Genomic DNA, 13,477 nt, shown 5'->3' on the forward strand with positions numbered 1-13,477 from the left:
ACAGACAAAAGAAGAAGGTTAAAAAATAGTCAAACAAATGTTTCATACTCAATTTCTCCATTAGATAACACTTGTACCTTTGTATTGTCTGTGAAGATGTGTGTTCTAAATGTTTGCACAAACATCAGCTATTGGAGCTTCTCACCCTTTTATCTTTTCATCTCCTTTCTTTCCTTCCTTTTCCAAGTTTATTGTTTTTACGAGTTGGCTTTAGCTATAATGTTCATTTTTTGAGAAGTCATTTGATTAACTGATCTTGCAGATGGACTACATAAACACATCACATCCAAATTTCATTGGTGGCAGAAAAGCTGTAGAGAGTGCACAGCAAGTAAAATCTTCCAAGTCAGCAGCATCATTGCCCAGATCTAAGGTATATTTTTGTTTACTAAGAATCAAGAGTATGCTCTGTATACAGTATGATATGTAATTTTCTTGTCTCTGCTTTATTTGGAGTAACATTTGTGCTGGTATTAATTAAGACTGTTCCAGGTAATTCAAAATCATGTGTCATTTTTTTAGTTTCCTGGGGTGATCTAAATTCTTGTTTCAAAAGCGACCAATCTGTCATCCTCGCTGTACAACATTCCTCTTTAAGGACTTGTTTAAGGTTGTTTAGAAGCTGCTATGCGAAACATGGAAAGTGCTTATTGAAATATATCTTTATTTGATTTTGAGACTGAATGGTCTGGAGTTGATTTGGAAGGCATTTCTTGGATGATGACGGAATTTTCATGGGAGAACTGGGATGAGAATCTCAGCTTTTAAAGGACTGAATGAAAGATTATGATGTAGCCGACCCAAATTTGGGATAAAGGCTTGGTTGTTGTTGGGATGAAAACTGGATTTGATGTTGGTTTTTATTTAAAAATGGATGTGGAAGGAGGAAGAATAATTAGTAACTTCAACTGTAGAAGGAGCAACCTGTGAGCAAAAAGGGCCAACGAGAAAAGATGGGAACATTCCATTCTGATGGCTTCTCCAATCAAGAGAAACCGTGTGTTTTCCTCTATCCCCAAGTTTTGAGCTTTTAAAAGAATTTTAAAGAAATCTCATAATGTGGGCTTCAACAATTTACTAATTACTTCCACCTCTTTTCTCATGTCATTGACTTTTTCTTCTTAAGTAAGCTTCCAAAGAAGTATTGAAAACGATTTTTTGCCAATGAAAGCCTTAAAGTAATTTCCATGGATATTCTGCTGCAGGATTTTAGACACTTTTAAGAGTTCCCAGAATACTTCTGAACATCATTTCTCTTCAATCATAAACCAACCTTTAACATATCTATACACATTTCAAGGTGTGGGAACTATGACAATTGACATCACATTTTTGGCCCAAGTTCCTTTTTTGTACTTTCTGAAATATGCTGATGTTGCCTGTTACCAATGTAGGATGGGCTAGATACTGACAAACTTCAGGCATCTGAAAAAACTCAGAAGTCTCGAGCCATTTTAGGTAGATCCGGTGCGAATGGTATTGCTCCTGATCAGGTTCAGGCTGTTTTATTTAATATTATGTTTTCATTACAGATTTAATTATTTATTGAATCTAAGTTATCATAACCTTTTGCTTGTTTATAATGGTAAATAGGGCATTCGACCTGTTGTGGATTCTGAGAGACCAGCTTCTTCTGGTTAGTAAGCTTATACTTCGTAAGCAGAATGAAGGAAATCTGAGTTATTTTACGTTGTCATATTTGTATTGTTTCCTTTGGAAAATTTTAGATGTTTGTATCTGATAAAATCTTTCTCTCGCTTATTCTGATGAAATTTTGATAACCTAGTTATGGAAATCATTGTGTTATCTGACCACAAGTCTCTATCTACTATGAAATATTAAATTTTTATTGTCCACTTTGTACCCTTGAGGTAGTTACAGAACCTCAGCTGATTTTATGCTTACATGTTATCACCTAAAAAACCAAATTTCTTTTGCATTTCAGCTTATTGTTCATTCTGCAATATGATGAGATCATGCCCTAGCTGATACTTGAATGATGAAACAGGAGCCTCAGCGGGATCAAGTTGGGGTATTTCATCAATTTTTGGTGTTAATGAGAATCGTGCACATCCAAAAGAGAGCTCAGTAAACAAGCCCCACCCTCTGTCTGTAAGCAACATGGAGCATTCACTCTCATCCATCCATTTAACAGAGGTAAACGAAATTTACAAACCTTTTGATTATGCTACCATGCCATCAAGTTCTTCAATTCCTTTGGAGTCAGACAATGTAACTAACTGAGCAAAACTACTCAGCCACCTATCATCTTGAAGCCTTCAGAAAATCAGACAGAGCAGGAAGTCATGGAGATAGCAATCACAAAATTGTTATTGAAATCATATTATGATATTGTGAGGAAAAATATTGAGGATTCTGTTCCTAAAGCAATTATGCACTTCCTGGTAAGTTACCTTGTCTCTGTGCATTCTGGTTCAGTAGCTTGTCATTTTGTCTTTTACTACAGACATTGTTGTTTCATCAAAGATTTACTGCTTGTCTAGTCAAATATTCACTGGTGCCATTCAAACTCCCATCTGCGGATAGTCTTCTCGTTAATCAAGGGCAATACCACTTTATATAAGTATGATGCCATGTTTTTTTTAATCAGCATGTGTTGGTAATTCTGTGCTTATTGAACAATATTAATATGGTAGTTCATGATGCATCAAATACTTATTTGTTTCACCATTTTAATTTGTCAGAAAGCTGTAGAGATAGAAGTGCAGAACCATTATTGAGATAGGATTGTGTCATTGTCAGGAAAAATGTCATTATCAGATTGAACCCAAGGTTCCCAGCTTACTATACGTATTCGTAAATGTGTAAACTTCTGTGTATATATCTTTACACGAATTTCTTTGAGAATACGCATGTGTTTAAAATTGCAAATTGCATATACCACCAAAAACTTTGAGAATATGCATGTGTTTAAAAACTGCAAATTGCATATACGATCTAAAAAGTAGTTGTAACCACATTGGTGCAGAAGGCAGGCAATATGATATCTATGTTATAAATAGATTATATTTTAGGCATTTATTTTCCAATGTACACAAGGACCTATATCTATGCTTAGATATTTTTCACCTGTTTTTATAATATTTTTAACAAAAGTAATATTCTTATTGCAGAACATATTATTTGCTACATCCTGTAGACTAATATCCACTGTTAGCTGCTGATGTTGCCAATGTAGGATTATTTGTGCTGATAGGAACGATTTACTGTTGTTCAGTATCGTAAAACATAGTAGACAACAATGCACCATATGTGAAATAAATTCCTGCTTTACACCTCGAGCTCAGACTAATGCATAATTTTGCTGGCAACACTTGAAATTATCTGCCCATAAATCTGAAAATTAATCTGAACCTTGAAAACTGCAATGACACAATATCTAAACTTCAGATAAACTTCAATCCAACTGTTCCAGTTTTGTTGTGTTAGCTTTGACATTCGTATGAGATATGTTATGCTCTTGATAAGGGATTCGTCCCTGAGTTGATTCTGGTTGAAGTAAAAATTTGATTTTCTTAATCATTCTTTTGTTGTGGTCCTGGATGTATTCCCCATAACTTGCACTCATTTTTCAGGTTAATCATGCAAAAAGGGAGTTGCATAATGTTTTTATTAGGAAACTTTACAGGTATGAATCATCATCTTTTAGCTATCAAACAAGGCCTTTGAATTAATCTGGAAATAGTGAAAGTACCTGTCTTGAAATATCGTTTTTGTTTGTTGTCCAATTAGAGAGAATCTTTTCGAGGAGATGCTCAAGGAACCCGACGATATAGCTGCCAAAAGAAAACATATTCAAGAGACACTCCGAATTCTGGAACAGGCTTATAGGGTAAATACTCCTTTGCTCCTTTTATTATCATCAGTTGTTACTAATCAATGTTGTCTGTATTCATTGTTTTGTGTTCCTGTTTTATTTTTTGTTGATTAGACTCTAGATGAGCTACCCCTTGAAGCTGAAACTGTTGAGAAAGGATATAACCTGATGAATGATTCAACTGGGTTGCCAATGGTTGAAGGCCTGCCTTCCTCTTTCTATGCCTCCCCCAATGACTACAGTTCACCATACACAGCTTCTCCTCGAAATCCTAGATTGAGGAAATCTTCAGGCCATTCTGCGGAGCAACCTTCATCGTTCTATACAAACTTGAGTGGGAATGGGTTTTAGTCCTTATTCCACAATTGAAGCGTGAGAACTTGAAGTTATTATATTATGCAATTATGTCTTTTTCGCTTGAGAAAGCTTGTGATCCATTGATTTGCTCCGTTTGAGGTCTTATATTCACTAATGCCTTCCTGTTGAAGATGAGAGAGCTGAAGCTCAGGTAGTTAGCCTCTTTGTGCAGTATTTACATTCCATATACCAATTCTTTACATCTCAATAGTCAATATATTTACAACGTAGAACAACTTTGTGGGCCTGACGTTCACTGGAAGTTACATGCTTTGATTTGGATTCGAACAGCGGAGTCTATTTACTAACCCTTGCTCGATGGTGCTTTATTTTTGGCAGTTTCAAACTATTAGTAAAAAATTCTTGCAACGTTTTAGCAATGTAGTATGTTATATATGCGTCCGCAATATTATTTATTCATTTTCTGAAATAATGGGTCTACAATTGGATTTTTGTAACACGTTCCAAAGATTGTTTTGTAACATTCAAGTTGCAGCTGATCCTCGATTGTATGCACTCTGTGAAGGAAAGTCAGAATTTAATGTAACAGTACCTAGCCTCTACGGTGTTCTTATGCCCATTTTTTGAAGTTATTTATGTATACTACGGTGCTACTAAGTATATTATAACCGTAAGCGGAGAGGATATGAGTATATGCATATGAAGACAAATAAAAACTTGGAACCATATCAAACATAGATTAGCATGCGTTATTAGGTGAAGCAGCTCATGTATCATCTCCTTAGGTCAATGGCCATACCTAATAGATGCTTATTCATCCTAACAACGAAAATAAAAGAAAAGTTCTATTTTGTACTTCCATCGAGTAATTGAAGAAGTAATGTGCGGATATGTGTTGCTTCTATAATGACCAAGGAAGCTCGGTAGCGGACATGGCAGCTCGGATCGCATAGATGAGGAAACTCATCTCATTGTTTCTCAGATGACACAAGAAATTAAAGAATTTTTTGGTGAAAAATGAGATTCAGAAAAATGGCAGAAGAATTAGAGCACTACTTCTTCGGAACCTACAAACTAGGAGAGCCCTTCATATTGTGAAGTACTGACCTCAGGTATATGTTATATTACTCCCCTGATAAACCAAAGTTTCAAGCTTAAGCAAACTCTCATTTGGCCTGAAAGTTAATCCGAAGTTGTGGCCAGGGTTGAGGAGTGTATTTTCACATTCTAACACGACCTAGTTTGAGCATCCTTTTCATGGGTCAAAACCAACCTCTCGGGACAGAATAATATTTTTTAAGTTAACTTTAAATTTATGCCCAGTTCAAATTCCAAGTGTTCAACCCAAACCTGCTTGTCACTTTTTTTTATTATAATTTTTATCTGCTATGAAGATTTAGTGGGAAGCAGTACTTTCGTAGGACAGATTCAACTGTTCAATCGTCTTTTACAAAATTGGGTGGAAAAAGAATATTATACTCAGTACAACATTGAATCCCAATGCATCTCTTCTCAACACTTCGCATTCGCACAATCACTGAGCAATTCTAACCCATATGAGCTTAGTACAATGATTACGAGGCAAAAAAAAAAAAAGGATCAAGGAGAATCAGGATTCATATAGGATGGAGGCACTGATACTGGTTTCATCTGTTTCTCAAAAACCCCTGGACATTCTTACAAGCCACATCAGGTTGTTTTCCAACATATTACAGCCTCACTTTCCATTTGCTCTTTCGAAGATTGCTCGGATTTGCAGAAATCTCCAACGAGGTTAAGCTCTCATGGCCAATAACATATAGGATCCTATTCCTTGATCTGTCAAGCAAAAAGGTGCAAAAAGTACTATCAATGTCCAGATACAGAACAGAAACAGGACAAAGATAGCATATTCTTTTATCACCGTTAACAACCAAGCTTTATCAATAAATATGGAGCCAATCATGGAAGCCAAACTTCAAGGGATAGGTCCATAAAATAGAACCATGTTTCAGTATGGCCTGATTCAGAAACCTCAATGAGGCACTGAAATTCTGGCAAAATTGGTTACAGGATCAAAGAGTAAATGTATTAAGGGATGACAATATCCCCTACATGAATTTGAATTCATCTCTGGGGATAGATGTGTTGTCAAATGTAAGATTAAGTAACACATAATAAGAGATACGAACGCAGAAGCGTCCTCTTGATATTTTACCCCCCTCAGAAGAGATGGGGAAAAAAAAAGCAGTCTTCATTGCTCTGGTAATATGCTTATGAGAGATCTCAGAGAAAAGGGCTACCTTCTCTGGTAATATGCTTATGAGAGATCTCAGAGAAAAGGGCTACCTTTTTTTGTAGAGGAATTTCTTTTTTGCTGAGCGTTCACATGTTCTCTGCTTTGAAGTATTCATGTGTGTGGTTTATCTTCCTATGCTTTCTTCTTCTTCTTCCCTGTTTTCTTTTTCTTCTGGTTGACTCGTGGTCCACGTTTGAAGACAGCCAAAACTTCAATGCTGCATCAATGTCGTATAGTTATAGTTGGTATGAGCATAGCCCAAGAAGTATTTAGGTTGTTCGAACCATAGTGTACCGATTAGTGACAGGTTGAAGTACATTTACAACAACGTCAATCTTGGATATTCATACCCAAACATTGAAATAAGAGGTCTAATATAATGCCAATCTAAGTAACAGGTATACATCAGTAAGTAATTAGTTGGATAAGTTACCCAAAGCGAGCAAGAATACATCATCCCTGAACAAATCATTAATAAGAGGAAGCATAACTACAACAACTACCAAGCTCTTCAATATGACACGGACTTACACATTTGTGCATATACATAAATATGAAGCCTGGGATATTTTACGCAAAGGACAAAAGGAAAAGAATTGCTACCTTGGAGAAGCTGAAATTCTAGGATATTAGATAATAGGACAAATTTTGAAAAACGACTCTTTTTTAAATTTAATAGGTAAAATCGACCGTGTAACAATAAAATGGGGAAAATCGACCCTTTTTTGCACGGGAGTACTAGTCCCGTGCAAAAAAGGGTCGCTTCTGCAAAAAAAACCCCCGACACTCTCGCTCATTCAACCCCCCTGCACTGCTGGACCACAGCACGCCGCACTTCGCTCCGAAATCCGTCGACGGGGGTACGGAGAGCATCTCGCCGCGACGCTGATCCGCTCATAGCTCACGTAGTAGACGTGTCGAGCTTGCGGTTCTTCAGGAGCGGGGCGAATCTGGCTGGTGGTGGATCTGGTCGAGGGAAGCGGCGTGGTGGGTTGGAGCGCACGGATTGCAAGAAGGAGGGGAGTCGGGGCTGTTGGAGGAGGCATCGGCGAGGCTGAGGAGAAGCGGGGCTCGTGGTTTGGCGTCAGGCTGAAAGGGGACAGCGGGGAGGGCTTGGGTGGTGCGGCGGCTCGGCGTGACTGCGCGGGTGGTAGCGTGGTCGGGCTGAGGGGAACGGAGGAGCAGCGGCGGCGGCGAGCTGACGGAGGAGGTGGAGTTGAGCTCAGCGGGCGGCGTCGGGGCTGATGGTGGGAGATGATGAGGAGGCGGTGGAGCAGGGGGTTGGAGGGAGAGGGGGCTGCGGGTCGGAGCTTGGGCTCAGGGAGGTGGTCGGGTGTAGGTCGAGGAGGTGGCACGGCTTGGGCGGCCGCATGGCGATGGAGGAGGGCGTTGGGCGTGGAAGTGGAAGAGTTGGTTGGGCTGGTGTTTGGGGAATGGAGGAGAGAGAGAAGGGTGATGGGTTGTTGTTGGGTTTGAGGGAGAGGAGGAGAGATGGAGAGAGGAACGGAGATGAGAGAGGGGGTCTGGTGTGGGATTGGAGGAGAGGAGAGAGAGAGCGGAGAGGGGTGGGTTAATGAAGGAGAGAGAGAGGGGGGGGGGGGAATGAGGGGATGGGTTGAGGACCGGACAAATTTTTTTTTGCAGAAGCGACCCTTTTTTGCACGGGACTAGTAGTCCCGTGCAAAAAAGGATCGATTTTGCTCATTTTATTGTTACACGGTCGATTTTGCCTATTAAATTTAAAAAAGAGTCGTTTTTCAAAATTTGTCCTAGATAATAACATAATAAGAATGAGAAGAATAGGCAGCTACTTCAGGTAAGCCATTAGTACTGTACCTCTGAGTGCCAGGGAAAAAATTGAAAGCATGGGCCTTTTCCAAACGCCATGTCTTAGTAGACAATAAATTTCTGCAATCCTGTAACACCCTTGATTTAATCAATAATTCCTAAAGGATAAAAAGGAGGGGTATTTTATATAGATAAGGGGGGGAAAATGATAACCCTGAGATCCAGAGAAAATTCAAACAAATAGACATCGAATCTACGCTATAAAATGCAAACAAATTTTCAACAGCATCACTTAGTAAGATTACAGCAGCCATTAATACCTCCTTAAAGCTTTCCCATCCACAACTAATGTAGATCAAAGTTTGGGGCCATGTTTGGCCTTTCTCCCAATCAGTTTTGCTATCAACATGAACAGAGGCCTCTCTGGCACGCAGAATCCATGGTCTCTTTTCATCTTTCACCTTCACGGTGGAACTAGTAAAAAATATAAGGATGTCAAATACAGTCAATATATTAGCATGGAGAGAGGATTATAAGTTCAAAAGGGAGCTTTCAGGTGCCAGACTTTGAAGCAAACTATACAAGATAACTAAGGTACTAAGCAAATAGTGTTCCCAAAATGTCATAATTATAGAAGTTACCTTCCACTTGCAGCAACACTCTTCCTATTAGAAAGTGCTCTCAGTGCTTCACCCAGGGATGGGTGCAGTCCTTTCCTCGGAGGATCCACAATGACGACTTCTGAACCCTCAAGCCAATGAAGTGGTTCCTGCAATTAATTAATTAATAATAACAAACTAACATGGATTCTTTACAAATGTTTCAAAACTTGAGGTTTGTATGCATACAAGTGAAGCATCTGTGTTGTGCCAACTGATGTTGCAATCAACAGTTTTTGGTAAACGGTTGAGTGACTTCTCAAAAGACAGCTTTGATTCCTTGTTTATCTCAACACATTTCACAGACCTGAAATGAAAAATCAATATTTTAGATCATAATACAAATGTCTTCAGATATAAGAATCTAATACTTGCCTACATTTCCTAGTGACAGCAACTGATAATCCAATGCTGCCAGCCCCTGCATACAAATCAACGACAGATGATCCATATGGAACATATTTCTGCAATCTCCTTAGCAATGAATTAAATGCCTGCAAGGATTGGCAGAGTTCGTAGCCGCTATTAACAGTATTAGTCAGTTTTGCAATGAAGAATCAAATGCATTTGCAGTATATTTCCAGTAAGCATATGCCATAGTAGTAAGCACAAAATAAAATGAGTACCCGAAAAAAAAATCATGTAATCCGCAATAAAAGTTTAGTCCATGAATAGGATACAGATAGACTAATTGACGTATAAATAGCTGCGTAATATGTTGCAGCACTCGGTGACACATTTAAAGATAATAATGGTATGTAAACAGAAAAATACCCAATTAATACAAAACTAAACAACTAGACGAAGTAGAAAAGCTGTATAAAAGTTAAAATGAACTCAAACTAATTTAGGAATTGAAATCATTTGAAGAGCTAAATGGACGGTGTCTTTATGTTCATATTCCTTTATGATCTAATATAAGCTTATTTTACCTGCGTATTTGCCTGACCAAAGCTTGAGGGGTCCAAAGAGATATCAATCCCACCAATATGTTCCCAAAACTCTCTTTCGCCTAGAAGATGTCTCCACCTATTTCCAAATATTATCTGCAAATACAGAAGAACCTTCAGCATTTGTGATTTCCTAAGCATTAAGTGGATGTGGCACAAAAGGTTTGTCTTCTTTTTTCACAAAAACACAGAACAAAAACTTATCATGCACTTTAATCTCATGTAACCAAGGATCAGCGTACCAATATTCACCTAAATTAATAAGGGTACCAAAAATGGTAACATGATAAGATCATTACAGGGAAAGACACAGAACCAACGAGGAACTAAACCTTGGAAAACAAATACAAAGAAGAATGAGAACAAAGAACATGTATTTATTAAACGAACAAGGGCAAATATTGTGGGGAATGACTAAAAATTGATAGCAAAATGTCCACAAACAGAAAAATATCTAGAAAATAATCACCAGTAATACTAGGATAAAGTAAACAGCACATTACTTACACCAAATGAAAATCAAAGGAAAGATAAGGAAGACCAACATGAAAAAAGGGTGCAAGAAACTGGGATTAAACGGATGCTTATAAGCATGGAAGGATTTGTCTTGCCAGCTGGTTAAGGAAGAGAAATCAACTTTAAAAAGAATCAAGGATGGACAAGCGAACAATAAAGAGTCTGTGAAGGACCTAACTACATGCTCATGTGCTCGAAGGAAAACTGATTACCACATCAGCAACAACAAACAATAACTAATAATTCCAGTAGTAAGTTCTCTAGTCTTATCAGCGGAGAAGACTACAGAACATCAGTATAGAAACGGACCTCGCCAGCGATTCCTTATGGCTGAAACTAACACAAAGCCACTTACAGCAAACAAGATTGATATCAGCATTGAATACAAAAGAAATATGCAGTGACCATCACATGTAGCTTACATTGCTAGCTGACGTCTGAAAGTTGACCCATATCGAATGGATTAGATGTACGTTACTGCTTGACCCCCCATTTCTCCATAAGAACTGCAAACAAAACGATAGGTGTCCTCTAAATATCAACAAATGCATACACCTCAAGTAACAATTTCAGCTCAAGAACAAACTGCAATTGGAGCTAAGAAGCCATGCATGCTTGAAAATATATTGGTTGACCCAATCAAGAAGAAATAGGGAAATCTTATCCTTGTCATATGCCTGACATTGAAAGTGGAACTCACATCTGAAAGGGCCTTCAACTGCTCAGAACTTTGTGAGTTTTCATTTCTAGAGTTCCAAACCAGTGACACCTGTACTTTTCCTGGAAATACCATAAAGAAAAAGGATGATCAAGTATCTGAGTCGATTCTGCTTTTTGAATGGAAAAAAAGGAACAAGGTAAAGTCTATACCTTTTAGGTATCGCTCAGCAGTTGGAAGGGATGTGTCATATGTTGTCACGGCCATCTGCAAATCCAGAATAACAAGTTTGTAGAAGTCACATTATATAAACCTACCTACTTCGTTTGTGGTCAAAGTTATAATGATGCATTAGGCACTTGGTTGTGGACTACGTTCATGGATTGGTAGTGGTTACATATTCCTTGCTCTCAGGAGCTACCTCAAAATGATCAGAGAATTAGACGTCTACCAGTAAATATAATAAAACAAAGACCAGCTATTGTCACCTGAAGTATAATCAGATGCAAGTTCTCTGATATGTTTTTAAATACAAAGAAACAAAGAATATATATTCTAAGAGAATGGTCCTTAGTGATGTGAGTGCAGTTATATATGCACAATTATAATATAACATATGCACTGCGCTAAGATACCACTGACCTGTACATATCTGAGTTCACCAGTTCCTGAATCTTCATCATATGGTTGAATATTCAATGTAGAAATGCCTAAAACGAGGTAAAAATAATTAAGCTGACTAGATACATCAACAAAAAGGGAAAACCCACTTCATAGAGACACAAAGAGAATGAATCAAGAGCATGCCTTGTTTCAGAAGAGTGACTGCAGCATTGATGTTTGGGTGATGAGCTGCACATGAAAGTTTATCAGATGAAGATACATGCGACAAAGAATCATCAAATTCTAGTTACAGCTTGATAAAGTAACATATGAAGACAAGTATCAAGATATCAACTGACGACCAAACTAGAACAAGTCATGGGATGAGCATAAAAGTATGGTCTAAGACTAAGAGACTATCCAGTTCAAAACATTCATGACTAATCACTGAATTCAAACTCTTGTTGAATTTTTACAACTTCATCAAAGATAATGTAAACGCAAAAATGCTTAATTGAGGTGGGGGATGGGGTAGGGGTGGGGGGCTGGGTGGGGGGGGGGAGCGGGGGGCAGGCCAACTCATAGAAAACACATACAAGATTATGTTTGAACACTAGGATGCCATAAAAACTGAGCAGCTAGTGAAGTTTTCCGAAGAATTTTCTTTGCGAAAACAAGTTCATCCAAAGTCTGGAGTGATTTCTGTTTCTAATATACAATTAGCATTAACCAGACATTTCTACTTTCAAAACTATATATAGCATTGAATTGATGAGAAAGGACGTACTTTTTCCAAATCCTTTCTAATCTCTATCAAAATTATTAGAACTCAGGAATCAAGTTAAACTTGAACAGAATAGATTGCTTACCTCTACATAGTGGAATATCTACAACATTATGTGTGCCTTCTTGATACAGCCCGATTAATGGGCTTTCAGAGGATCCTCGGACAGCCAGCTTTGCTCTACATCTCCATTCCCACTAGAATCCAAATTGGGAACAAAAAAGAATATAATTGATGCAAACAAGGAAAGGAGAAGTAATGCTTATTACTGAAGTATATTAAAAAACCAAGTGTTTTGACCCATTATCCAAGAGATCAATCCGAAATTGAGTTATTATTGAGTTTTGACCCATTATCCAAGACTCGGACTCAATAACCAAGGCCTTTGATACACAAGAAATGCTAGCAATATAATTTCTTCAATGATTCCCCCTAAAAATGCTAGCAGTAATTAACTATGAGTCCATAGTAGGAACTACTATATGTCAAAACTCGTTGCCATCGTCTCACAAAACGGTCTATCACAAAATCCTTCATTGAGAAATTTACTCATCAGAGACTGGAAGAAGAAATCCAGTTGCAAAATCCAATCATGAAGTTAGAATCCTACAGGCTTTTCGCTTACGAGGAAAAAGAAAGCATCTTTACGACAAATTGATGCTTATAGGGAAATAATTCACTGTCATTTGCATCTTAAACCCTAAAATTATAATAAAAAGATTGCATGAACTGAGACTCACCAATCTACAAGCGTCGAAGGTGAAATCAGAGACTCCAAAATCCTTGAAGAACTTCTCAGCCTCCTGCAGCACGTGCGGCCTGTCCAAATCCCACTCGTGCGAGCAACCCGAACACCTACAAAACAAATTTCCCCCAAAAATTAGAAAAAATGAGAAGGTGTTTTTTTCCTTATTCTGATAAAATCTGGGGGAAATCAAGAGGGCGAGCTTACGAGCTGAAGTGCTCGCATTGGAGAGCAGTGAGATTGTTAGGGCTACTGCTATTATTGTTGGGGGCGTGGGTTTTGTGATGACGTGGCAGGGGGGGGGGAGGAGGAGGAGGAGGAGGAGGAGGAGGGCGGTGAC

General features: G+C 38.3%; 2 protein-coding genes across 3 annotated transcripts in view; one reads left to right on the forward strand and one right to left on the reverse strand.

Moving 5' to 3' along the window:
• LOC109825056 (dynamin-related protein 3A-like) overlaps window positions 1-4,655 on the forward strand; it is a 21,173-nt gene extending 16,518 nt beyond the window's left edge. The window contains exons 13-21 of one of the 2 annotated variants that reach the window (XM_020391762.1): window positions 263-373; window positions 1,395-1,493; window positions 1,594-1,636; window positions 2,009-2,157; window positions 2,259-2,405; window positions 3,597-3,649; window positions 3,754-3,853; window positions 3,953-4,346; window positions 4,427-4,655. In XM_020391762.1, the coding sequence (XP_020247351.1) occupies window positions 263-373; window positions 1,395-1,493; window positions 1,594-1,636; window positions 2,009-2,157; window positions 2,259-2,405; window positions 3,597-3,649; window positions 3,754-3,853; window positions 3,953-4,189 (939 nt within the window). In that variant the 3' untranslated portion in view covers window positions 4,190-4,346; window positions 4,427-4,655. Of the gene's footprint in view, window positions 1-262; window positions 374-1,394; window positions 1,494-1,593; window positions 1,637-2,008; window positions 2,158-2,258; window positions 2,406-3,596; window positions 3,650-3,753; window positions 3,854-3,952 lie in introns of both variants that reach the window. The other variant, XM_020391763.1, reaches the window with a different exon arrangement.
• The window catches only part of LOC109826433 (uncharacterized RNA methyltransferase pc1998), an 8,824-nt gene continuing 928 nt past the window's right edge, over window positions 5,582-13,477 (reverse strand). Inside the window, exons 2-17 of the mRNA XM_020393464.1 lie at window positions 13,345-13,475; window positions 13,133-13,247; window positions 12,478-12,589; window positions 11,813-11,857; window positions 11,648-11,715; window positions 11,218-11,272; window positions 11,048-11,127; window positions 10,770-10,853; window positions 9,814-9,927; window positions 9,257-9,375; window positions 9,071-9,188; window positions 8,864-8,991; window positions 8,543-8,696; window positions 8,271-8,350; window positions 6,485-6,651; window positions 5,582-5,974 (exon numbers count right to left, since the gene is read on the reverse strand). Coding sequence (XP_020249053.1) covers window positions 6,567-6,651; window positions 8,271-8,350; window positions 8,543-8,696; window positions 8,864-8,991; window positions 9,071-9,188; window positions 9,257-9,375; window positions 9,814-9,927; window positions 10,770-10,853; window positions 11,048-11,127; window positions 11,218-11,272; window positions 11,648-11,715; window positions 11,813-11,857; window positions 12,478-12,589; window positions 13,133-13,247; window positions 13,345-13,475 — 1,488 coding nt within the window. The 3' untranslated portion in view covers window positions 5,582-5,974; window positions 6,485-6,566. The remainder of the gene's footprint in view (window positions 5,975-6,484; window positions 6,652-8,270; window positions 8,351-8,542; window positions 8,697-8,863; window positions 8,992-9,070; window positions 9,189-9,256; window positions 9,376-9,813; window positions 9,928-10,769; window positions 10,854-11,047; window positions 11,128-11,217; window positions 11,273-11,647; window positions 11,716-11,812; window positions 11,858-12,477; window positions 12,590-13,132; window positions 13,248-13,344; window positions 13,476-13,477) is intronic.

The sequence above is a fragment of the Asparagus officinalis genome, chromosome 10 (assembly GCF_001876935.1).
Source record: "Asparagus officinalis chromosome 10, Aspof.V1, whole genome shotgun sequence".
Classification (NCBI taxonomy): domain Eukaryota; kingdom Viridiplantae; phylum Streptophyta; class Magnoliopsida; order Asparagales; family Asparagaceae; genus Asparagus; species Asparagus officinalis.